The sequence below is a fragment of the Hesperophylax consimilis genome, chromosome 9, assembly GCF_061612785.1.
Source record: "Hesperophylax consimilis isolate HC1 chromosome 9, BYU_Hcon_1.0, whole genome shotgun sequence".
NCBI lineage: Eukaryota > Metazoa > Arthropoda > Insecta > Trichoptera > Limnephilidae > Hesperophylax > Hesperophylax consimilis.
The window spans coordinates 8,489,239-8,514,953 of record NC_142844.1 but is presented as its reverse complement, the minus strand read 5'-3'; the positions used below and the strand labels follow the sequence as shown (position 1 = coordinate 8,514,953).

Below are 25,715 nucleotides of genomic sequence, written 5' to 3'. Positions count from 1 at the left end.
TTAAAATGTCCAACTAGGCGATTGCCCGTTTTAGGACATTCCAATATGATAATGTTTTTACATGTAAATTATAGTGTTGACTATTCTGTTGTTAAAATAATACATATGTATATTCATATTCTTGAATACTTTCAGTTATACCACGACATATTTTACTATTGTTTAGCTGACATAATAAACTAAAGAAATATTAATAGATAAAAACAAGAAAATGAATTTGAAAATGAAACTGAATTGAAGAAATTCTGTTGGTAAAGTAATACAAATGTATATTCATAATCTAGTATACTTTCAGTTATACCACGACATTTTTTTTTTACTATTGTTCAGCTGATATAATAAACTAAAGAAATATTAATAGATAAAACAAGGAAATGAAAAATAAAAAAAATGAAAGTAAAGAAGGAACTTTTCCTTTAAGGAAAAATATCTCAAAGAATTGAGCAATTTTCGAACTTTCTTTATGTAAAAATACAGTTCCTGTAATGCTAATATAATACCAATATAAATTAAAATGTAAAGAAGAATGTAAAAAAAAACAAAATTTACAATTCAATTACTGTTTTTTAGCATATTCTCGCATTCAGCTCTCCCCAAGACCAGAAGCCAATTATTTACCTGCATACGCAGAATATTAGTACTCTTTGCCTTCCATGCATCAGGTATGAGATTGAGCAGTTTAGGGCCTAAGTATGAGAATTGTCTCTGTGCTAAAGATGAGGAAGTGGTGGGCGGAACTGTTGGGTTTTTTTTTGCATGTCTTGTATTATGACAGTGGTTTACGGAAGCTAAGTAGTGCCTCTGTTTTTGAGTATGTAATGTAATGTTTCTTCATTTCCACAATGGCGTTCAACGTGTTAATACCCCTTACCATGTAAGGTAGGAACAGTGAAAAACTTGACTTGTTTTCACTTAAAACGTCCGATTTTACCAAACCAACAAATGATCTGGCGTGAGATGGTAATTTTTGGTAAGTTAAATTTTTGGTTTAATTACCAAACGTGCCCTATGAAAAAACGTTCACTCTCCCACTTAGTCAGAGCGCGTAAAGACAATGAATTCTCTCACACACACTTGCATAAAGATGCCGCCAGTAAACAACATGACGTTAGTGCTAACCGTTGGGAAAAGGAACGCATATTAAATGTTGTATTTTACGCCTTTTAAAAAATATGACACTTGAAAAAATACAATACGTAAAATTTACATGAAAAAAGAGAATTTGTGAGTACTTACTGTTTTTGTAGCTTCCTTAGATTATTGCAATTCTTTAAGTGAGTCGGTATTCTACTTTTAGACCCATTAATGAAACATTTTGATGGCATTTTCGAAATATATACGCCGTAAAACAGGGAGCCTATAGTTTCACCGCCATCACCGGGGGCTTCCATCCCGGAATAAGTAAAAAAAACTGTGAAATGTGTTGAAAATTTGGTGCAAGATGAAGTATTTATTTAATTGTTAATATCCACAGATAGCATAACGATAATAAGAGGCCGTACTTCTACAGATGTGTGTATTATATACATATTTTAAATTTAAAATATTGTGTAAAGCCGTTATTAACGCGATAATCATAGATCCAAGTTTTAAAAGTGGGTTGTATGGTGTATCAATAGCTGCCTTTATACAGTCGCTCTATCGCGCATTCTCAGGAGCGTACAGGATTGCGTATTGGTAAGCCTGTGCGCGCAATCGTGCGCGATCACTTTTTGTTAGTTTTGAAGCTTAACATTCATTCGCGCGCGATTACATGTGTACGTTACATGTGAACGGAAAGAGCGAACGTGTAAAGACTAATCATGCGCAATAGACCGCGTGGAACTGGCGCGTGTTGGAGTGTGTGCAATTTACAAAGTTTTACTCAAGTTCGCGTACACTCAGTATAGTGCGACGGAGCAAAATGGATAGAAGAAAAAGAAATATCATGGCACAAGTCATGATATTTGCTGGTGTTAGCCTACTCAAAAAGAAGAAGAAACGATCTGTATGGGTTAAGAAATACAGACAGCAATATTGTCATATGCCACTGATTGAAGAATTACGTGAAAATTATCCGGACGATTTCAAGAATTATTTGCGTATGGATGATCAGTTATTTAGTATGTTGTTAGATAAAATCAAACATAAAATATCAAGGCAAGACACCATTATGAGAGAGAGTATTAGTGCAGAAGCACGATTAGCAGCAACTCTTCGATATCTCGCCACAGGACGCTCATTTGAAGATTTGAAATTCAGTACCGGTATATCTGCTCCATCTCTTTCTTCAATAATACCAGAAACGTGTCGAGCTATTTATGAATGTTTAAGGGTGGATTATTTAAAGGTAAGTAACTTTATTATTGTTATAAATAAAAATCTAAATAATCAGTCCTGTATATCTTTAATCATCATCCAAATTATAGTTTTACATAGTATTTTTTATTGAGATTAATTGTGATTCATTTGAGATACATATCAGATTGTATTGTATTGTCATTGGTACGTATCAGTAGAAGATTCGTAAAAAGTTCTCAGGCTTGTTTCTTCCTGATTTTGGTAGATGCCTTCTAATATAGACTGTGATACGTCTGAACTAATCGATGAAGTCCTGTGCAAGTCAGCAGAAGACGGTGTTCGAATGGTCTTATTACAATAATTGTCGCATATGTCAGTTTCTTCCGTCAACTTTTTCAGCAACCCTTTGCGTAAAATATTATTTATTAAGGATTCCGCATAAATTGCCTGCACCGGATCCATTTTAGTTAATTTTTTGGCCATATTCATTCCGGCGACTTCGAACTCCGAAAACTCCCTGCTATTTGATTTGAGAGTATCTGCACAGACTTTAAAGAATTCGGCCTGGTAGTTGTTTGTAGCTTTTCTTTTATTTCTACGCGGTGTCGAGTCCCATCCAGTAGGAGCAGCATCATTCTAAAAATATAAGACAAAAAACATATTATAATTTCATTTTCAGATGCCGTCTACGAAGGAAGAATGGATCAAGATAGCAAAAGAATTTGAAGTGAAATGGCAATTCATCAACTGCGGAGGTGCCATGGATGGCAAGCACATTCGCATTGTGCCTTTGCCGGGTTCCGGAGCTGTGTACTATAATTACAAACACTTCTATAGCATCGTATTGATGGCTTTAGTTGGTCCAAACTATGAGTTTCTTTATGTTGACGTGGGTAAAAATGGAAGAGTATCCGATGGAGGAGTCTTAGAGCAAACAGAATTTTATCATAAACTGCAAATGGGCGATCTCAATTTTCCAGAAAATTGTGATACCGTAAATAACTTGAACTTTGTCTTTCTGGGTGATGAAGCGTTTGGATTAGAACCTAATTTTCTCAAACCATATTCTCAGAGAGAACTAGATTACGAAAAAAGGATTTATAATTACAGACTGTCAAGGGCCCGTAACGTAGTTGAAAATGCATTTGGAATCATTTCAGCTAGGTTTAGGGTATTACAAACAGCAATAAATATAAAAAACCACAAAAGTATTTGTTACGTCGTCCTTGCTATTTGCACTTTACACAATTTTTTGCGTAAACGCAGTAACACATATCCTATTTCTAATTACCCACGAGACGAGATTACTACAGACTCTCAACAAAATTCTGTTCCATTGATCAATCTTCAAAGACGTCCCCACACACAGATCACTTCGGAAGCTAAACGAAACAGAGAACAATATAAAACATACTTTAATACAGATGGGAGTGTTGAGTGGCAAGATCGTATGGTTAATAGTGGAAGAACTCAAAAACAGAAAATATAATGTAAAGGTTGTCGGACCTTCTCTTAAAGTTGCGTGTGTGTGTGTCTTTGTGTGCGACAACCAATAGGGTTAAGTAACGTGAGTTCTTAAACGGTCAAAATGTTTTAACTGTACTATTGGATATATTTAAATGTATAATAATAATGGTAAATTTTGGATAGGGCCTGACACGCTTATTACGAATAATTTTTAGAAAAAAACTTTATATTCGCCTTAATTACTATAAAAGAAAATTTTTTGCATTTCGGGCGGCGGAAAATTATGCATTTTGATTTTCAATTGCATAAAACCAAAATTCACTTCGCGAATCGATGTGGCGACAACGCGACGCCATTAGGAACGCACTGTTATGTTGGTATCACTGATGCATTAACAAGAGCTAAATACGACCGTTGCTATCTTCGTGGGATGCCGAGGTTTGTGTAATATGGTTTGTGATACAAAGGAAAGTGCCCCTTAATAACGCCTGCTCGCGTCAAGGCAAGAAAAACATCCCAGTTTTCAACTAGTTTACCGGCTACGCTAGGTTTGTGTAACATAGTTTGTGATACAAATCAATGTATCAGGGATACCAACATAACAGTGACGTACCTAATGGCAGCTGATTGCCGCCGCATCGATTCGCGAAGTGAATTTTGCTTAACGCAATTGAAAATTTAAATTCATAATTTTCCGCCGCCCGAAATGCAAAAAGTTTTCTTTTATAGTAATTAAGGCGAATATAAAGTTTTTTTCTAAAAAATATTCGTAATAAGCGTGTCAGGCCCTATCCAAAAATTACCATAATAATAAATAAAAATAAATTAAATTTACTTACGACTTGAGTTTGCTGTCCAATTTCACCAACGCCACTTTCTGTTATTCCGCCTTCGTTGGTCGAAATAATATTTTCCTCAACAGCTCTGTTTTCATCAACTGGATCATCCTCAATGTTAGATATACTGTCAGTAGGTAGTTCTTGGTCCTTAGTGAACAGCAAATGATCATAGTACCAAAGCGAGGATTTGTACACTTCATCTGTTCCTTTTCCACTGCGGTGGCTGTTTTGAACTTTCTTTAGTTCCTTTCGAAAAGAGCCTCTTAGACTTTGTAGTTTTTTGACCACAAAATCTCGATTGGCATCAGGAAATCCTTTCTCTTTACAAAAGTCGATTATTTTGATGTAAGCTTCCTCCTTAAGATTTTTGTTTTTATAATGTTCCGACTTAATTTTCCATAGGCAAGGAAAAGACTTATATAACTCAAGTAACTCTATTATTAATTCTTTACTCCACGTGCGTATGTCCGCCATCTTGCGTGCGCGAAAGAACTGTACGTGTAAAGCAACCTCGAACCACGCGATTGCGTCAAATACTGATGAACGCAATCGCACGGTCTATCCCTTCCGAATCCCTCATCTTTACACGCGCATTCTTTCGCGCACTATTGCTGTTTCACGCGCGACAGAGCGACTGTATAAAGGCAGCTAATGTTTTTATTTTTTATGGTCGAATGCCTACAACAACTACAAAAAAAAATAGGCAGATTGAAAAATAATAGTCCATTAATTGGTAACAAAGAATATGAAGTCTGAGAATGACATACGAAAGGTAGTATTAAGCCGTTTTAGAGAGCCGTTTTCCAGCAAATCACCATTCTGCCCTATAACCCACTCTTAAAGTAATGTGAAAATGATCTATGCACAAAATAAGTTTTTTTTCTTGCCTATTACATACATAATATCAATAAAATATTATCATAATACATATTATTAAAATATTATTATCTAAATATTGTTATCTGAAAATGGGTATTTTTCATTTTGCACTTTAAATGGTTTTTTTTTCACCCATTTCCATTTTCATTTTGAATGCTTTTTGCCTCGCTATGAGAGATTTACGTCTGTCAAGTTGCGGCCTGGTAGGATCCCTGTCAAAATAAGTGATACCATTACAAAAATACTCATATACGCTATAAATAAATTTTCGATAGTAGGTTCTATTTTTTTTTAAGTTGGCAATATTAGTACCTCGTAAATTTAGGCGGTTTTTGAAAATTCATTCGAATTGACAATATTTAGTTAATAATAAATATATAATATTATATTCTATGATTTGTTTGGAGAATTGAAATAAGTCCTGACTTAGGAAACTTATTCCACAAGTTGTTTTACTTTAATGTCCATTATTAACCCTTTGTACTCCAAATTATTTTTTTATATGGTATACCAGCTACTCCATAGTGTATAATGTAAAAAGTCCATAATGTCCATAATGTAAAAAGATGAAGAATAATTACGATATTTTTAGAAAATTAGAAAAAAATGTTTTTTGGTAATGCAGTAAATAAAATATATATTTATTATCATATAAGATTGTTAATAAAGGAAAAATTTGCATATCCTAATCTTTATAATTTTGTAACGTGTGGTATTTTAGAAAGCAGTTGCCCAAATGCATACGTGACTCGTTAGGTCACGTGTCACAGTACTCACTGGTTTCCCGTCTGCCACCTTTTACTGCCCTTTTCGAGCAGACCACACAGTCCTGCTTGGGACCTTTTCCCAAAATATGGAGCCTGGTCTCTGATGGAGCGAGAATATTTATTGCCCAGTAAAAAATATTCAAATAAAACGTTGAGCAAAAAGCACAACCAATCTTAAGTGGGTACTGCAGACAACTGAATAGAATCATGTGTATACCTGTAAAAGGACTCTTTTAATTTTTTTAAATGTATACCCATCGTTTATGTCGCCGCTGCGGCGCCATCTGAGTTTTTAGAATGTTTCCTATGTCGCCGTGGCGGCGACAAGGGAGTACAAAGCATTAAATGTCAAATTGTTTAAAAATTCAATAATTGTTAGAAGGCTGTTTGTTTTTCCTCTTTAATTTTTTGACCTGAGGAACCATTTTGTATTTTCAATGCGTTTTGATAATAAGTATTTTGCATTTGAAATACTTTTCTAAAAACCATTTAACAATTTGCATTTTCAAATATCTATATTTTGATACATTCTCATTTTGAATTTCAATTGGTTTTGTACATCTCTTCTCCCTTATTGGTAGACAGTCTCAAAATGATCATTCCATATAATATTCCTAATATATAATTTTCATTTGAGTAACTTACAAATAGTTATTACGATACATTATTTTCTTGCTCAATGTTGTAATATTTTGTTGCAGGCTATATTCGGGATATTGGAAATAATAAAAACAAAGAAAAGACGATTCCGTGCCCGGAGTGCCCTGAGAAATTTGCCAATCCGGTAGACCTCAAATTACACATGTCCATTCACTCCCTGAATGGACCGTTCCAGTGCAATGCTTGTGACAAAAAATTTTCAAGTAAGTATTCTACGTTTGTGTGCTATAATCTTACGGAGTTTATTTGTGAAAAAATTAAAGGTGAGGATTGTAGGTAAGTACTGGTCAACAGTTCCTATTTTAAATTTTGTTAATTTTGGGTAGGTACATTTTTGTAATATTTTCCTTCATTTTTAACCTAACCGCGTATGAGCCAATACAAGCCAAACATAGGCAAGCAAGAGTGCGTATATACCTAGATAGTTTTTGCCCCTAGACACTTTTACAAATGGTTCTTTCGCAGTATTGGACTTAATACCGACGATATTATCTTTCATTAACCCCTCAGCCCTCTGACATATTCGGTCAGAAGGTCGGAGTATTCCGCTTTGCAATAAAATCCAAATCTTAAAATTATTATTAGAAATAAACATGCAAACATAACTCACCTTACGTTTTTTCATCTGAACACTGAACTAAATTTACTGATAAATGAGGTAGGCGACACATTACGCTATATTCAACATGGCTTGGTCTATTTCAGCATATCTCTCGCCATACACTACTTATGCAAATGTACATCGAGTGATACGCTTAAATAGGTCAAGCCACAAAAATATAGTGTGGTTTGTCACAGGCTTCATTTTGTATATAAATAATTAATACAAAATTCATAAAGTTTCATAAGTTTTTCTAAAATTGCAGCCGGAACATTTGGTTTCATAGAAGTGTACATTTTAATCGGTTGTGTGGTTAACTTCGAGGTTTGAATATAAAGCATGGCATTTTCTTTTCTAACACCGTTTAGATCTTGTATAACCATGACACTAAAGGAGACGATTTCTATGAGACCATATGACCCAAAAGCGAACAAATTATCCCGATGGGTTAATATTATGAATTATTTTCACAGAAAAATACTCACTAGTGAAGCACGTGAGAAGGCACATGGACTATAAGGGCCACAAGTGTGAGATGTGCAACAAAGTTTTCACTAGTCCGGCGCAATTAAGCAAACACACAAAGAGGTTAGTAATATTTTAATACCTACTCCATTCAATGATGATGACCAAAACGGCAGACCAATAATTAAAAAAAAATATATATATATAGATATTATAAAATATTATTTGCACAATGTTCCAGAATGTGTTAGTGACAAGATCAATACTATAGAGCTGTTTGTAAGAGACGTAAGGGTACATATTATGTATATTGCAGACACTCGGTGTGGCGTGCTTCTAAGTATGTGTGTCTGACATGCGGCAAGGTGTACCAGGACCCCGTGTCGCTGGCCAACCACACTCGGCGCCACACGGGCGAGAAACCGTACTCTTGCTCCGACTGCGGCAAGACCTTCAGCGACAACCGCCTGCTCGCCTCGCACATTCGCACGCAAAAGAATGAGAAGCTGCACGAGTGCTTGGTCTGCGATAAGAAGTACATATATATATATATATACTCTTTAATTTTTTTTTGTTTTTATGTACAAACTATACTGTATCAAAAAATTTGCTGGTATTGAAAATAATAGCCAGGTGTAGTCAATGCCCAACGCTGTTGAAGAAAATTGATGTCAATATTGGATTATAATATTCATTCCGATAACATTGAAAAGATTCAACATAAGTTCCTGAAGTATATAAACTATAAATTGCATATTCCTGTAGAAAACATTGATTATAACTACTTACTAGATAAATTGTCCCTATTAAAACTTTCTGAAAGAAGAATAAACACAGATTTAATAGTATTACATAAAGCACTTCATTACAAAATTGACTGTCCTGAGTTACTCCAATTAATCAGCATCCACATACCCAAAAGATCTTGCCGAAATTTACTACCCTTTTATTTTTACAACACCAGGACACTGTCTTATCAAAATTCCCCGATTCCAAGACTTCACAGTCTCGGAAATAAATATTTTGATCTGGGAGAAATATTTCATCTTAAAAATAATCAGTATAAATATTGTTTATTTTAATTCTTTTATATATCGAGACATAAATAGACATCTATAATTTCCGCAATATATATATTTTTTATTTTGAATATCTATTTATGTGAGACTTCTTATCATTTTTACTAATGTATCTTATTTTATTATATGCTTTTGTTGTAACATTTTTTCTTTTTTCGTTGTATGTATTATGTTTCCTTTATTGTTTTAATTTTGTAGAATTTATAATAACTGTGATACTCAACTATTAAACTTTGTAGTGTGTAAAAGCCCATGAGGGCGTGTAATAAATAAATAAATAATACCTACATAAAAATACTATCCAACGACACGCAGTCAACGTGTCAGCTGGCATCTTCCTATTGTTTTTAGTAGTACAGTGAAACCTCTATCTATTGGTTTTAAAGGGACCTATCGAAATAAACGATGAATGCGGGAAAACAATGAATGCGGGATTAAGAGGACAAAACACAAGGAGATACGATCCAGTAAAGATACCGTCCTCCCAATCTGCATAACCGTTGGTAGATTAAAATTATAAGAAGAAAATAAGTTTTAGATGTAAATAAATGTATTTATTTAAAAAAAATACAAAGCTAAACAGAACCAAGTTTATTGCATTGTAAATACATAATCTTTCATGGACATTTGTTTTTTTACTGTTTTATTTCCGCAAGTCAACAGTATATTTTCAGCTTTGCAAATGATATTCTTTTCGGCATCAGTTATTGAGTGTGCGTAGTAGAAAGTTTTCAATCTTTCAAAGAGGGTGCATGCTTCTAAAAATGAAGGTACAGGCAGCGGCTTCTCTTCATCAATATCGACCTCTTTTGTTGTCTCCGTCAATCTTGCGTCACACAAGCTTTCGATAGTTTTTATCCCACAAGTTGGGATATTGTCGTCGAAAGTAACAAAATTGTTAAAATTTGTCAAATTTGGTACCAAGAGATAAGAATTTTCTCCAGTTCGCTAAACTTTGATTCTTTACTGGTTTTTCTAATTTTCGAAGATTTTCCGCACTTTTGAATTTGCTCCTGAATTTCGTTTTTTTTCAAGAAAATAGAATTTATCGTGGATGCCGCGATTCCTAAACGCTTGGCTATATCGATGCGTTTTTCAGCGGGGTTTTTTTCCACCTCTTCGATAATTTTCAATATTTCTTGAAGAGTACGTACTTTTTTCATCAAACGGCTCATTTCGAAAATAGTTTAAAATCTCAAAAAGGATAACTGCAAACACTCCACTAAGTTTGGGTATCTAGCGACAACTGACGACAACTAGCGACTGATGGCGGCGACAAACTGTTATTCTTTCTCTTTCTCTCTCAAAAGTTTCGCGCATCGTAACGAGTGCCGTCTGGCGCCGTTTAAACATAGACAAAAAATATCAAATACGCGACGTAATTCCTACGATGAATGCGGGAAAATGGTGGACATAGAAACGATCAATGCGATCTATTTTTGTATGAAATGAATTCGGACTAGAAGAAATAAATGATACATCCGGGAAAACGATTATTCGAGGAACGATAGATAGAGGTTTCACTGTATTAGTATTAGCACCAAATAAATAAAAAGATGCAACAGTTTACATTTTGTGAAACTTTTGGATATGTTCCTTCCTACTAGAGTTTTTTTTGGATTTACCTATCCGATACGGCCAAAACTTAGCACATAGTTTCAAGCAAATCTACCAGATGCAAGCAAAATATGTATAGCTGTTTGTGTAATATATAATTACTATTACATACTTCCAACACTAATGGGCCCAATGTCCTCCAACAGTTTCGACTTTCAACGTTATTTTATATACTATGGACGGGAATATTATTAGGTGACTCGTTAGAAGGGATTCCCTAATACGATTGAGATCGTTACTTATTTTATTTATTATTGAAGTGAAACTTCTTTACGCGCGTCATGCAATTTCGAGGACCGGAGTAAAACCGACTCATGACCGAAACGAAAATGCGGGTACCCCCACCACCGATTAAAGTTCATTTGATCTAGTCAAAGTTTTGAAGTAACATATAAATGCTTCTTAGCTCATCCCGACAACTGGCGTTGGTGGTGTAATGGTCAGCATAGTTGCCTTCCAAGCAGTTGATCCGAGTTCGATTCTCGGCCATCGCACATTATTTTTTTGTTTTTAACGCCTTTTTCATTCAATATCTTATTTTTTAGTAGGTCAGAACATTTTTTAAAAGAAAATAATATTGCAAAATAATAAAAACACTTATCTCACTGTGATAAAACATTACTCCGCTAGAGCGCGCTTTGCGTTATTGTGTTGGATTAAAATTATTATCTAATCCGTATATTATGATAATTGTATTACATTTATTTAATTAATTTATTTATTTTGATAATATGTAATAATTTACAGAAAAAAAAATTAAAACTATCTCCCTCTGATAAAATATCCGTTCGCTAGAGCGCACTACGCGATCTTGTGTGGGATTCTATTTCTGTACATTGTACATTATTTTTAAAAATATATTATATTTTGGGTGTGATGTAGGTAACATTATAAAACATAACAAGCTCTCATATTTTCAGAACCTACATAATATAATCAATTTATGCGGCTTTGCTTACAGTTGGTGCTCAGCGTGGTTGGCTTTCAATCAGTTAAGCGAGGTTCGATTCTCGGCTGTGGCATTTTTGAAGTGAAACCTTGTTGAGGTGGGGGAGCCGCTCACGAACGTTCTCTCTCTTCTCTTCTTTCCTCTCTCTCAGACACCAGCGAACTGCGCCACGCCAAGCATCAGCTGAAACTAGAAGTTTCACTTCTGTCTTGCGTAGGCTTGACACACCCACTTTTTTTTTTTTGTTAGTTAGTGTCATTCGTTAATGCTAGATGCTGTGGACACCCCACCTGCCTAGCAGGATTGGGGCCCACGCTACGTAATTTATTTTATTAGATACAATAACTTTAAATCATTATTTGACAATGTGGGACAACCTGTGCTAAGACACCCATTTTACAATTTAATAATTTTCAATAAAAAATTATATGAAATAAATTAAAATACAATAATAAAGGCGGTAATGAAAAATAAAAAAAATGTCAAATATTATTAGGAACGGTTGTACATAATGATGAGTATATTGTGTATTATGTATATATGTTATAATTTTTTTGTAATATTGCCTCTTTTGTTCTTTAATCTGTCTTTTAATTTTGAATCTGAAAAGCTTTATTTCTGCAATACTATTGGGTAGCGAATGCATTGGGGTTTAAAATTAAACACATTAATGTTTATATATAAATTAAATATTTTGTTTACACCACTTTAAATCAATAATAATCTACATGTTTCAAAGCCAATGGCTTCTTCATCAGGAGAGTGAAAATTAATTGATTTAAAAATAGATAAGAATTGACAAATAAGTACACATAGACAAAAATATTAAATTGAAAGGCAATTAATCAGTTAAGTATTATTATAAAAAATTTAAATTTTCATAAAATAGTTAATTATTACATTTATGTATATAGCAATTTTTTAAATAACACATTTATGTATAAATCGAAAACTTTTATTCTTCTTCTTCTTCTTCAATGGCGCTACAGCCCATTTCGAGCCTTGGCCTCCTTTAACATGAGTCTCCACCGCCCTCTGTCCTCGGCCGTCGTCTTCCAATCTGCAACATGGAGTAGTCCTCTGGCATCTTTCCTGACATCGTCCTCCCATCTCAGCCTAGGTCTGCCCGCCTTTCGTTTGCCTCCCGGGTGTCCTGTTAGAACCTTCTTTGGTACACGTGTGCTTGGCATTGGTGCACATGTCCGGCCCATCTTAGTCTTTGGAGCCGTAAATGAGTAGAGAGTCTGGGAGCTTGGTAGATGTCATATAGCTCCTTATTGTGGCGGATTCTCCATGCCTCTCCCTCTCGCACCGCTCCTAAGATTCTTCCAAGTACCTTTCTTTCGAAGGTGTCCAGCCTTTCCGCAGACTTTGCTGTCAGTGTTCCCGCCTCACATCCATAGGCCAAGACCGTTCTTATAATTGTTTTATACAGGGTTATTTTGGTTTTCTTATGGACGTTTCGGGATTTGAACACTGGCAGCAACGCGAAGTAAGTGTTGTTAGCGGCTGTGATGCGCTTTCTTACTTCTACTGGGTCTTCGTTGTCCTGCGTTATGATGGAGCCCAGGTAGGCAAACTCTTCGACCACTTCAAAGTTATAGGAGTTTTTAAAATTCACTTTATCTTTTATTCTGCGGTGGGGGTTCTGGCTTGCATCATGATTTTAGTTTTGTTCTCATTGGTTTACAAGCCCACCTCTCTTGCTGCAGTCTCCAAAGGGTCAAACACCTCTCTTACAGCCTGTAAGGATCTTCCGACAATGTTAAGGTCGTCTGCATATCCAACTATTTGATTGCTTTTGTAGCAAATGTTTGAGTCGGTAGCAATCATTGTCTTCCTCACGACGTGCTCCAGAACAATATTGAAAAGAGTGGGAGCTAAGCCATCACCTTGTTTCAGCCCCTGGGAGACGTTAAAATCCTCCGTTGTTTCACCTCCTATCCTTACTCGACATCGTGAACCAACCATCGTTGCTTTTACAAGCTTGACTATTTTGGGCGGTATACCAAAATTTAGGAGTATTTCATATATTTTCTCCCTATCTATATATCTATATATATGTCATATGCCTGTTTGAAGTCAACAAATAGTTGATATATGTCTATATCGAATTCCCAGCATTTTGTCAGGATTTGTCGAGTAGTAAAGAGTTGATCAGTGGTGGATCTCCCCCTCCTAAAACCTGCCTGATACTCTCCCAGCAAGTTCTCTGAATGACGTTCTTTCAAAATTTTTAAAACTTTTATAATTTATCATAAACTAATAATAATTTAACATTATTGTTTTTTCTGCATTACTACGTTCTATGTTATAAAAAAAGACTGTGTTATAACAGAAGTGAGTGTAAAATAAATGTATCATGAAAAATGATCACCTTTAATGCCATGTTGAAACTGTTTTAGGTTTAACCACGGTTCCTCCCTGTCCACCCACATGCGAACTCACACCGGAGAGAAGCCCTATATATGCAACATCTGCTCCAAGGCCTTCATTCAAGTGAGCATCATACTGTTCTGTTGACAGGCACCGTGTCTAACCATGATGGTAATAATATATAGGTATTCTGTTTGCAGTCGTCCAACTTGTCGCTGCACATGCGTACCCACACGGGGGAGCGACCCTACTCCTGCGCCATCTGCAGCAAGAGCTTCGCCTCCTCTTCTACGCTCACTCACCACGTCCGCATCCACACCGGCAAGGCTTACCCCTGCGGCCTGTGTGGCAAGGCCTTCTCCAGGTTTACTACATTATTACCTAACTAACCAACCTTCTACTTTCCCGCTTAGATTGCCGCACACTTCTGCCCTGGCACACTGCAGTCACTCCTGGCCACAGACAAAACACCTAACTACTTACAATACACTAGTGGAAAACGTCCCAGGTTCTATTATAGCATTCGCGACTCTAGACTTGGACGAGTTGCGTCTTGTTTGCTTACTTGTATATCGTTTATCCAATATCTAAATCATAAATTAATCTTGATCAATTGTTAAATAATGGACATTTTTGCCAAAGTTTGTACATGTTCTTATCATTTTTTATGCTTTCAATTCTGTTACTTTTACATTTTCTTATTAAGTTTCAACCGATACCAAATTACTAGAAGTCGTTTTTTTTCAGTGGTGCAATTCTGGGACTAACTACCATAATATGTACTTCCCCTGAATACTAATGGAGGATTATAATGTGGATTCAAGTGAACATTTTCAATTTATCACTTAATAAATGCAAAAGATTGTTGCTGGGCAGTTTTGTTGTGTTATGTAGTTACATGTTTCCATAATAATATTTTGAGGAATTGTATTAATTAAATAATATGGTAAATGAATTTGGTGACCGGGTATCTCATCAAAATGACAGTTCAACTCACCTACAAAAAGTGATATAAAGTCATGAAAAGTGATGAAACAAATAGTAGGTTAAATAGGTTACATAAGTAACTATTTAACCTTCTTATTGTTTCATCACTTTATAAAGGTGTGTTATTTGATGGGTGGTCATTTTGATGAAATATCATGGAACCAATGTATTTATATAACACAAATCACTCGAGTGGCTAGGAAGCGCGTTAAAAAATAAATAAAAATGATTACGGAATCGAACTAATGGATTCTATATCAGAAATTCTAAATGTGATTTTTTTCAGAAATTCTAAATGTTTGTCAAAATTTACGTAAAAACTGTATATCTTCCAAAAACATTATGAAAGCTATTCGAGAAACCACCAAATTAATCCTACACACCTAAAATTAATGACGAAATCAGATTTTGTTTCATTGAATCTGTAGAAATGGGAAATAATAAAAACACACTACCTTTTGATCTCAATAATGAATTAAAAATATATACAGGTTTGAGACAATTGTATTTAACTGACTAAATAAAGTAAATTTGTAATATGGGAATATATAATTTTACAATATTCCATAATAGGTAACTATGAAAAAGCTAAACCAAATCGTGGGACTTGACAAAAACGCAATGTATAAACTTTGTCGAAAATATCCTTATACGTTATAATAAACTATCGTAAGTCTGAATAATTACTCCTCGCAGATTTCCCAGTCTCCATTAATATAAGCTCTGTCCCTAAATCTTTCCATTTATTTACTTTCCATTATTTATTTTCTTACAAACCTCCACCCACCTGCAATCTTGATTCTTAACCTGTCTCAAGTGTTTAATTATTTTGATTATTTCCTGGGTTATCTGAATTGTTTAAGCTGATGTAGATATTAATACATAATATATTTCCAGGTCTGTAGAATTAACACTGCACCATAAGAGGGTGCATAGTAATGAGAGACCATTTGAATGTACCCTGTGTGATAAAAAATTCGTTACCGCAAGTCACAAGTAAGTTCTACGCTTTCATTTTATTTAATCTAGTTTTTTCTACAATATTTGTGTAGAACTTAGGTTGGGGTGTTTCAAACTTTTTCATACGTTTCAAGAAGACGGCTATGCATGATGACTGATACAGTGACAGCCCGTCACAGGGCGTCGATGGGGACAAAGCCCACTGAAAGATATTAAAATGAAAGAAATAATTAATCGAAGCTTTGTTTTTATTAAAATAAATTAATTCCTTAAACAAAAAAAAGTGAACATTAGAAGAAATTTTTTTTTTTTTTAAAGAATTTCTAACATTCCCGGGTTACGAATAACCTGACAATATTTGAAAATCTCCTACTACCACCACAGTAATCTGAAAATTTTGCTTGTGTTGTGATGGAGGACTTAGCCAGCCGAGGAATTGAACACACTACGCCTGGGTGGGGCCCAAACACGATGTCAACTCGGCCACCGACCAGTCACAAAAAAAATTGTCACAAAAAAAAATCCTCCGATTTTTAACTTGAAATTTGGTAGCTCTGTTCAATTCCTAGTAGCTTACTGATACGATGGTTGTAGAATGAAATAGGTGATGACATAGCGAACTGTCTGTTGAACGTTGACCGCCTGTTGAAAGAAATGTTGGCTGCATACTCGGTTCAGTACAGACAGGTGTTTTTTTTGGCTTTATCCCTATAAATAAGGAACTCCAGTGCCTTTTTCTTTTTTTTTATCAATAATGACCTTTTAACTTAAATACCGGTATTCTTTATTAGTATAGTTAGTTTTAATAGTTAAAATAATTTTCAATGTTTTATTTTTTCGGATTTCCCAAATTCGCACCAAATCTATGGACGTGACGTGTGACATCACCAGTCACCAATCTCAAAAAGCCTACGTTTTTTTTTCAAGGTCGAATTATTGATTTACGGCGGCAAAAATATTTTTATTTGATATTCTGATCAGAAATACTTGCCTAAGAAAATCTTTCTAAAAAATATCTAATTAGGATTAATTGAGGTCAGGTGCTGTAGTATTCCAATTTTTTTGTTTGATAATATTTTATATGTTATTATTTCTGTATTGTAAATTGATGAAATAGGTAAAAATGACATATAATTGTGATTAAACTCTAAAATACCGATAACTTGTAAAACTGTTTGACGTTATAAATATGTGGTTCTTTTCACTTAATCTTCATTTCCTTTAGAGCAGGGTCGCCAAGACTACCCGAAAAGAAAGCGCTCGATTTAAAAAAGGGGACGTACATTTAACATTTCAATATTACTTATAATATGTGTAAGTAACTAGTGAGAAAATGTTGTGCAACTTTTTTTTAAACTAAAGAAAATATTACAAAAATTTTTTTTAACAAAAATAGTATTTCATAAAACATATTATATCCATCTTACATTAAAACTAAACTTTTAAAAATAATTGTATATTAAATTACATACCTTACGCTTTCATAGCCACGTTGAAAACTTTCTGACTTTAAAATAGGGAAAATGGGATGAGCGTAGTTACCCCGGAAATTAATTAAAAAAATTATTCTAAAATTCTGTTCTACCAATAATTCAACTGTGTAAACCAATTCCCTACTTAAAAAAAATAAATTATATTAGTTGTCAATAGGTAATGAAAATTTTTCTTTTCCAGAAATCAACACATGTTGTCCCACGTTGAGAAACTGAATAAAAATTGTGGCATTTGTGGTAAGGATTGCACCATCAAAGCTCATAGAAAAAGTAAGAACAAACGAAAAACAAACCTCAAAGTTACTCAAGAAACGGAGAATGAGAATATTTCTTTTCCAGAAATCATCTACGACTTAGAAGGGATGCCCGGGTTCACAGGGTGAGGTTTGTCCAGGTCTTGGCGGCGGATGCGTCTTCCCAACCGCTGCGTGGTGGGCTGGATTGGGGGTGGCATTTTGAGGGAGATCCTTTGATTTTTTTATTCGGACTCTCTCGACCCATCACTTTTCTCCGCAGTGGGAGGGATCGATTCATGCGTCCGTTACTCCTGGCCACACTGTCCCTAAGATTCTTACGAACCCCTCATAGCTTTTTCCTTCTCAGAACTTCCTCTCCTTCCTTTCCTTAAAAAGACCCTCCCGAATATCACGTTGAGAAAATTAAGACCAAATGAAAAACAAACACAGTTATTCTATAAACAAACCCCCTTGAATTCTAACTCCGAGTCTGTCCCTGAATCATGTTACCGTTACAAACACTTCAAATTGCTAAACAAAAATAAAAGTTTCTGAAACTGTGAAGAATTTTATGATGAAAAATGAAAGCAGGTCTACAAGGGTTATTTGAAAAGTTTCCAGCCTTTTTAACTCTTTGCACGCGGCCGTATCAACTGTTGTTACGACAAAAAGTCCATACTCACACGCGGCTGCATCAACAGTTGATACGGAAACTTTGAATGCCGATATTCCAGCGGTCTTTTGACATAAATTTATTTCCCGCTCGCTTGAACATTCGTAGAACTATCACGATGCTGACATCTACAAGAATTTCTCGAAAATAAAATTGTATTCCATTAAAAAACATCGATAATCAAGTGAGCCTCTTTGCGCCTTCGAGTGCTATAGTTTACAATTTTGTCAACGGATGGCGTTAGTTCAATTTTGTTATTATAGTGACATAAAATTTAAGTGTCCAGTTTTAGAAAAAGTTTTCATAACAAAAAATGATAAGTGCTCATGGTGTTCCACTTGTGTCTATCAACGCAGTGGCCTAAGTACACACATGCCGAGTGAATGGCGGGACCACATTCAAAAGATACGGTACGTCTTTGTATGAAATTTTATGATTTTGTTTTTATAAACATCTAAGAGTGTTGACACACAAGGATTTGTTATCATACTGTGGAGAATAATCTGTTCTGTCTATATATTCCAATAAATCATGCCAGAATGCTATAATTTGACATTTAATTGCGTGCATAGGTATTTGAAAATATGTACCGCGTACGGGTATAGATAAAACGGAGCAAATTAACGCGTTCAAAAGGTTAAGAAAAACACATTTCAAAGCAAAACAAAAAGTCTCCCTGCAACTTGATACATTTGGACCAACGTTTCTCCCATTCTTTTAACCGTCAGAAAAAAATTGATTATCTAAACTTCAATTAATTCCATTTTGACATTGCGATCATGCAGGTGGGAACCCAAGCATTATCTTGGTGAAACAGGATTTTTTTCTTCGCCAAATGCGGACATTTTTTCTTAATTGTTGCCTTCAATTTATCCAGCAATGCAGCATAGTACTGTCCGTTGAGAACGACCTTTGCCTTCTTCGGAGTTGGTTCCTCCACCGCAATCTACAGAATTGACTCTTGTTTGGTCTCAGGCGTATGATGGTGTACCCAGGTTTCATCGACGGTTATCATTCGCTGCAAAAATGTCAGTCCGTATGTGTTTTTGGTCGATCGTAAACAAGCTCAGCACCCAGCGCGCGGATAATTATCTCATATCCATATCTTGATGTAAAATCTTGTGCAACCATTCAGATGATATCACTAAATCGACCATTTCGTCAGTTGTAGCTTTTTTCGGGGGCTCGGTATGTTCCATATCTAAAATGCTTGTATGACCACGTTTATACTCAACCACCCAATGTTTGACTGTTGTAAATGAAGGGGAGGCCTCACCGTATACAGAGTCTAACTCATATTTTATTTCCTGAGTCTTCTGCCCTTTCAAATGAAGGATCACTGCGCGTTATGCAATTTTCTCCATTGTTGACAGACAATGTCAACTGTCAACTTTGGAAGAGTGCCATAGATAAAGTAATGATCAGAATGACTTGAAATTTTTACGGTTTACATATGTCAAGGCCATCTATCGAACGGAGATAGAAATTTTTTTCTACCGTTATTTTATGTCGATGAGGTTGGAAAATTTTCAAATGACCCTCGTATCTGTACATATTTATATTGGAAGAACAAGATTGTGTCTTTCTGCCTACGAGTGCTAAGTGAGTATCCTATTAGGTATTTCAATTTTCATGTATTTCAATATTAATATTTTCTTAACATCCAGAGACAATAAATCATGTTTACTGCTCCTGTGTCTGTCCTTAGATTGTGAAGAAAATAAAATAAATAAGAATAAAATGGAAAAACAGTTGTATGTTTTTAAAATCCTTAATTTAATGCAGATAAAGTACCCAGATTTTTAATCATTGAAGACAATATTTAACGACTCTCAAATGACAAATGTGAAACAGAAAAATCAGAAAAGATTCGGTCGCATCTAGGAATCAAACCCGGGACCTCAGCCTTCCCGGGTCTTTCATCCACCACTGAGCTAATTCGACCCTATCAACTTTGGTCATATTTAACTGATTCATACTTTGAATAAAAACTACCAACATTATTTTTATTTTCTTAATGCATACTGGCTGCAGATAGCATTTATTTATGATTGCAAGATTTTTTCTAAACTAAATGTAATCTAGATAGTGCCTTGGATAAATTTATCCATTTGTATTTTAATGTGCGAGGTCTAATGACTTATCGTGCATGACCAAATTACAGAAACATAATATTATGTATAATATGAGTTACTTAGGAAAATGTTTTCCTAATTATTCCCCTTGGCAGCATGTATCTTTACTCGGGAGATATTTTCAATTTGTATGGATATTTCAGGTGAGTAATTAATGTTTATAATAATTTGTTATCCTTTGTGCTATGCATAAAAACCTTGTCTTATAAATATTAGTTTATCATTAAAAATAATAATATTAACTTCATTATGTGTTGTTTATTATTCATTATGCTTTAGAGATGTCAAAAGTAGTAACTAAGGACGGGTTGTTTCGGAGAATTTAAACAATTCATCAAATTTCAACGTTCATTTTCGGGTTCTGTGAAAGACTTATTCAAGTTCTGTTTTTATATCATTGTAGGCTAGTTGCTTGACAAAACTGAAATAAAAACAGAACTTGAAAAATCTTTCACAGAACTTGAAAATGAACGTTGAAATTTGATGAATTGTTCAGATTCTCCGAAACAACCCGTCCTAAGTATTTTGATTTGAATTATTGATCTCATTTTTATATGTATTGTACATGAATATGCATGTAGTTGTAATTTATTGTTCATTAATTTGTGGAGGTGAGTTGAAAAGATAATATTTGTAATAACAGTTTCTGACTTTGCAGACTGTTAAGTTTTAAAGATCTCTTCTATAAAAACACTCCGATCAAATCACTGAGTTTTATTTTAGATGGAACATTGTTTTTGTAATGTTTTTAATATCTACACTAAAATGGGCCCGATACCCCTGTTGGTCTGAAATAACCTGCTTGCTCTGCGGTTTGTAATGGAAGAAGGACTTTCATAAGTAAGAACCTTGGAGGAAATACAAAACACATACAGTGAGAACATTGTTTTAAAAAAAACGACTTGATATTTTCAAATAATAACAGAAAATGAGTTTACCTTGTGGGCTGGCTCATTCTAGACCTCTATTGCTTTTTAGACTAAAACTTATAACCTTGCAATCAATAACTTAAGAAATAAACCAACAGAGGGCAGCTGTTAACCTTAATAGACTTTACATTCTGACCCACTTCCTTTTCCTCATCTTCGTCCCCTTCACACACTCTTTAGCCTCACAACATACAAGTATGTATGTATATGGAATAATACAACAATTTATTTAAGTTTTTTTATTTTTTTTTATTATACTCTTTTATATGCCCATAGGGCTTTTACATTGGTTACATAAATGGTTATTTTTTTATACAATCGTTGCGTACAATAATATTACTATTTTAATCGATATTATTTGTATATTCATTTGCTAAACTAATTCTAATTCTTTAATACTATGTACATAATTATCCAGAAATTACCAAATGGTAATAAGGATAAAGCTACAAGTATGTACACACAAATGTTGACGAGGATAAAGGTACAAGTATGTAGTTTAACAGTGTATGTAAATACAAATGTTAACAAGGATAAAGGTACAAGTATGTAGTGTAACAGTGTAAGTAAATACAAATGTTAACAAGGATAAAGGTACAAGTATGTAGTGTAACAGTGTGTGTATATATAGAAGTACTAGGAAATTACTAAACAGTATAGATATACCAAAAAATAATATATACAGATTTAAATTTGACGATTGCCAATTAATGTTAACATGGATATACAATATGAGTCGTATAGTTCCTATCTACGATAAGTCCACTTTCGTGAAATGTTGGCAAATTGATATTTTTTAATTACAACGTTTTTTAAATAAAAACTAGAGAATTATTTATTAAGTGGGCTTTGTTGTCAAACTACGGATGTAAATAATAAGATAAAACCATGAATTTCTTAATAGTTTAGGAGTAATTACGTAAATAATTTTGGACTTATCGGCATTTGAAAGTAACTGTCAAATTAATCGTATATAGGAACTCACAGCCTGTGACTTATCGGTGTTTGTTTCTCAACACCGTTGACATGTGAATGACAAGTATAGGGCCAGCAAAAAATTTGATTTAAAGGAAACGAAAATATTTAATAATTATTTTTTTAACAAAAGTTAGTTAAGAAAAGTGCATAGAAGAAAAATAAAATAAAATACAAATGTACTTACGTAATTTTTTATTTGATTTTTTTTTTCATAAGTTTTTTACAAAGAAATACGATGGATTAGAATATGTGTTTACAAAAATAAAACCTAAAAATATTTTTTTTACTGTTTTCCTAAAAAAATAAACAAAATATTTTTTGTACTCTAAACAAAAGTAAACAATTATTGCAATATTTAAGAATTAAACAAAACCAATTTATAGAACGAAACATAATATTATTATAAAAAAGTAAATGCAGATATTTTATGATTACGATTTTTCTGTATTTATCACAAAATATTCAAAAACTATTGTGCCAATCAACTAAATTATAGAACAAAACACAACAATATTATAAAAAAGGAAATGCAAATATTTTGTGATTACAATTTTTCTGTATTTATCACAATAAATTCAAAAGCTATTGTGCGAATAAACTAAATTATAGAACAATATATATTATTACAATGACCCTTAAATGCATGACTTTTTTTATTTTAAAAAAAAATATATTTTTGCATTCTTTTTATAAATTAAAAATTGGGAAAAATAATTATAAAAATATTTATCCATAAATTCTGTTTATTTTGAGAAAAACGTTGTTATATCATATGTGAAACACTATGCATCCATGTCTTAAAAAATGCTCTTACCTAATGTTACAAAAATAATTATCAGTGAATAAAGCGAACTAATTTATGACTTATAAAATGAAGACAAATAAAAACAGGGGAAAGTATTAATTTAAATGAAATGCCGTAAAACAGTTTTTGTTCTTATTAAAACATAGAGGGACTTTGTACTTTTGGCAGTGGCAGTACGTCAGACCATTGCAGGTAGGAAGTCGACACCTCTGCCTCTTTTCGTGCCATGTTGACCAATGAGATACCTTATCGCTTCTTATGTCTTTTGGTGGGACATTTAATTTTGGGCCTTTTTTCTTCTTTTGTAAAACGGGCTCTAAACTTCCACTTGGCCGACCAGTTCGTTTGTTGGTAAACTTAGAGTCAACGGTGCATAAAGATCGAGCAATTAGGGTTTTAAATTGGGCGAGACGCATAATATTTTTTGTATTGGCATTTTTTTGATCTTGTACTCTTCTATATAGAAACCAAGAATTTACTATTGTCATATCAACTAAGTGGTATAGCACCCTCATATACCATCTATTGCTTCTCATCGCAATTTTATATCTTCCCATGACACTGTCTAGTAAGACCTCCCATATGTCTGTTGTACTCTATTATAGCAAATGGGCAGTTAACTGTGACCTTAGTTTTCTTTTTTTTTGTTATAACATTCAACAGTTTTCATTGGAAGTTCCCCTGCAAAAGACGATAGTAATGTGACCACCTTGTTATCCTTCCAAACAACATTAGACATTTCAACGCCTTGATACGATCCATTAAATTCTGAGCTTGTTCCTCATGGAGCATTTTTCAGGGATTCTATTCCTCCTAACTGTCCTAAGAGATTGAATGCCTATGAAAGCCAAATGGCTTAAAAGTTGAATTGAGGTGTAATAATTGTCAAAATAAAGTCTGTGGTTCAAGTTTTTTGGTACTACGCGACATAGATGCACAACAATATTTCCACAGGCTCCCAAGTCTGGTTCACTTTCAAGTCTTGGCAAGCAATTCTCTTGTCCAGAATAAAATTCAAAATTATAAGCGTAACCAGATACGCCACTCAATACAAAAAGTTTAGAACTCCATTTGTGGGGTTTCATGGGCATGTACTGTTTCATATAACTTCTTGCTTTAGTTGAACACATTTGTTCATCAACGCCGATTATTTCGTCCAACTCCTTTTTGGATAAACCCCTCTTTGCCATTTTGAAACTACGTCATGCTATAATTAGTAATGACTAAATACAAATATCAAAATATGGTCTCAGTGCATAGTGTTACATATATGATATAATAACGTTTTGTCAAATTTAGACTGTCAAAATACATAATACACATAAAATTTATATTTAAAACACATAAACGTACCTTATTATTTGTAAAATAATATAATTACGATCCAAAACGTCGAAAAAACACTATATTTTGATATAATACTGGACATCAAAATGCACACAATCTGCTCCAACTCTCAAGTTTAAAATCATAATTTCAAATTATTGTGTGTAATCTATTGTAATTTTTCGACAACATTATTATGCAGAAATAATGTAAAAACAATACTGTAATACCAAAACCCACCAACAGATGTCAAAATAATTTTTTTTTTTTAAATCTAATTATATCAGATGTGTTACACCTATGCAGGGGTTAAAGAAATGTAGCAATTTTATGATAATATTTTTTTGTATTCATCTCGATAAATTCAAAAACAGATATTTTTTACACAAAAATCGAGGATTTTCAATTATTAATTCTTAATAAAAACTCGTGGTTTTAAACAAAACAAGTGTATTATTTCTATTAAAAAAACTTTTGTTAATTTGCCAATAATATTTATCTACCTTACTTATTTCAAGAAATAAACAAATAAAATAAAAACTTTTGTTAATTTGTTAATAGTATTGTGTACCTTACTTATTATTAGAAATAATAATAAACAACTGTAATAAAAATTAAACTTGAAAACAATAAATACAAACTTAAAAATTATTAAAAACAACTGAGCGAAGTTTTGGGATCACCCAGTAATGACCGACTCTCAATGAATGATTCCACTCAAAATAGGAGATTTTTAAGGACCTATTACGGCTATCCACGTGTTTTTTCCAAGATTCCTTGATGATGACTCGCTTTCTAGATGTATTACCCGCCACTTGAACAACATTTGTGGTTAGATCGGACATTATTTAGCTGTAAAAACGTATAAAAAGGCAGACACTTTTACAAAACAACTGCTTCAGCGGCCATGTTAGAATTTGAAAAATGCTTCCCCCCCATTGGCTGCCTGGACGAAATCTTTGTCGCTCATTGGCTGCCTACACGAGCGGTGGACTTATCGGCTTTTGGAACATACTGCTCCGTGGATTTATCGTTTTTTGGAACTCATTGCGATTTTTAAATCCACTTTTCGTAGGATTTTATGGCCGTTTTGAACTCATTGATATTTGATTAGTGTGCTAAAGAGCCGCTAGAGTAAAACTGCATCATTAGTTCATTTTTGGAAAATAGTGGACTTATCGTAGATAGGAACTATACGACTCATATATAAATGC

General features: G+C 33.8%; 2 protein-coding genes across 3 annotated transcripts in view; one reads left to right on the top strand and one right to left on the bottom strand.

The window, feature by feature from the left end:
• LOC149420864 (uncharacterized) overlaps positions 1–21,411 on the top strand; it is a 32,440-nt gene extending 11,029 nt beyond the window's left edge. For both annotated transcript variants that reach the window (XM_089635594.1, XM_089635593.1), the window contains 7 exons: positions 6,934–7,095; positions 7,967–8,081; positions 8,275–8,493; positions 14,009–14,102; positions 14,180–14,343; positions 15,864–15,962; positions 17,601–21,411. In XM_089635594.1, the coding sequence (XP_089491720.1) occupies positions 6,934–7,095; positions 7,967–8,081; positions 8,275–8,493; positions 14,009–14,102; positions 14,180–14,343; positions 15,864–15,962; positions 17,601–17,802 (1,055 nt within the window). In that variant the 3' untranslated portion in view covers positions 17,803–21,411. The remainder of the gene's footprint in view (positions 1–6,933; positions 7,096–7,966; positions 8,082–8,274; positions 8,494–14,008; positions 14,103–14,179; positions 14,344–15,863; positions 15,963–17,600) is intronic.
• On the bottom strand, positions 2,479–5,293 carry LOC149420865 (uncharacterized). Its single transcript, XM_089635107.1, has 2 exons — positions 4,587–5,293; positions 2,479–2,916 (listed from the first exon to the last, which is right to left on the bottom strand). The coding sequence occupies exons 1-2, from the start codon at positions 5,058–5,060 to the stop codon at positions 2,479–2,481; spliced, it is 912 nt and encodes a 303-aa protein (XP_089491233.1). The 5' UTR covers positions 5,061–5,293.
• Positions 21,412–25,715: the final 4,304 nt, after the last annotated feature.

Bases quoted from the DNA above. Each gene is read 5' to 3' on its own strand.
- LOC149420865 (XM_089635107.1), bottom strand. From the start codon at position 5,060: ATGGCGGACATACGCACGTGGAGTAAAGAATTAATAATAGAGTTACTT. The intron at 2,917-4,586 runs GTAAGTAAATTT...TTATATTTTTAG, and splicing joins TTGGACAGCAAACTCAAGTC to AATGATGCTGCTCCTACTGG.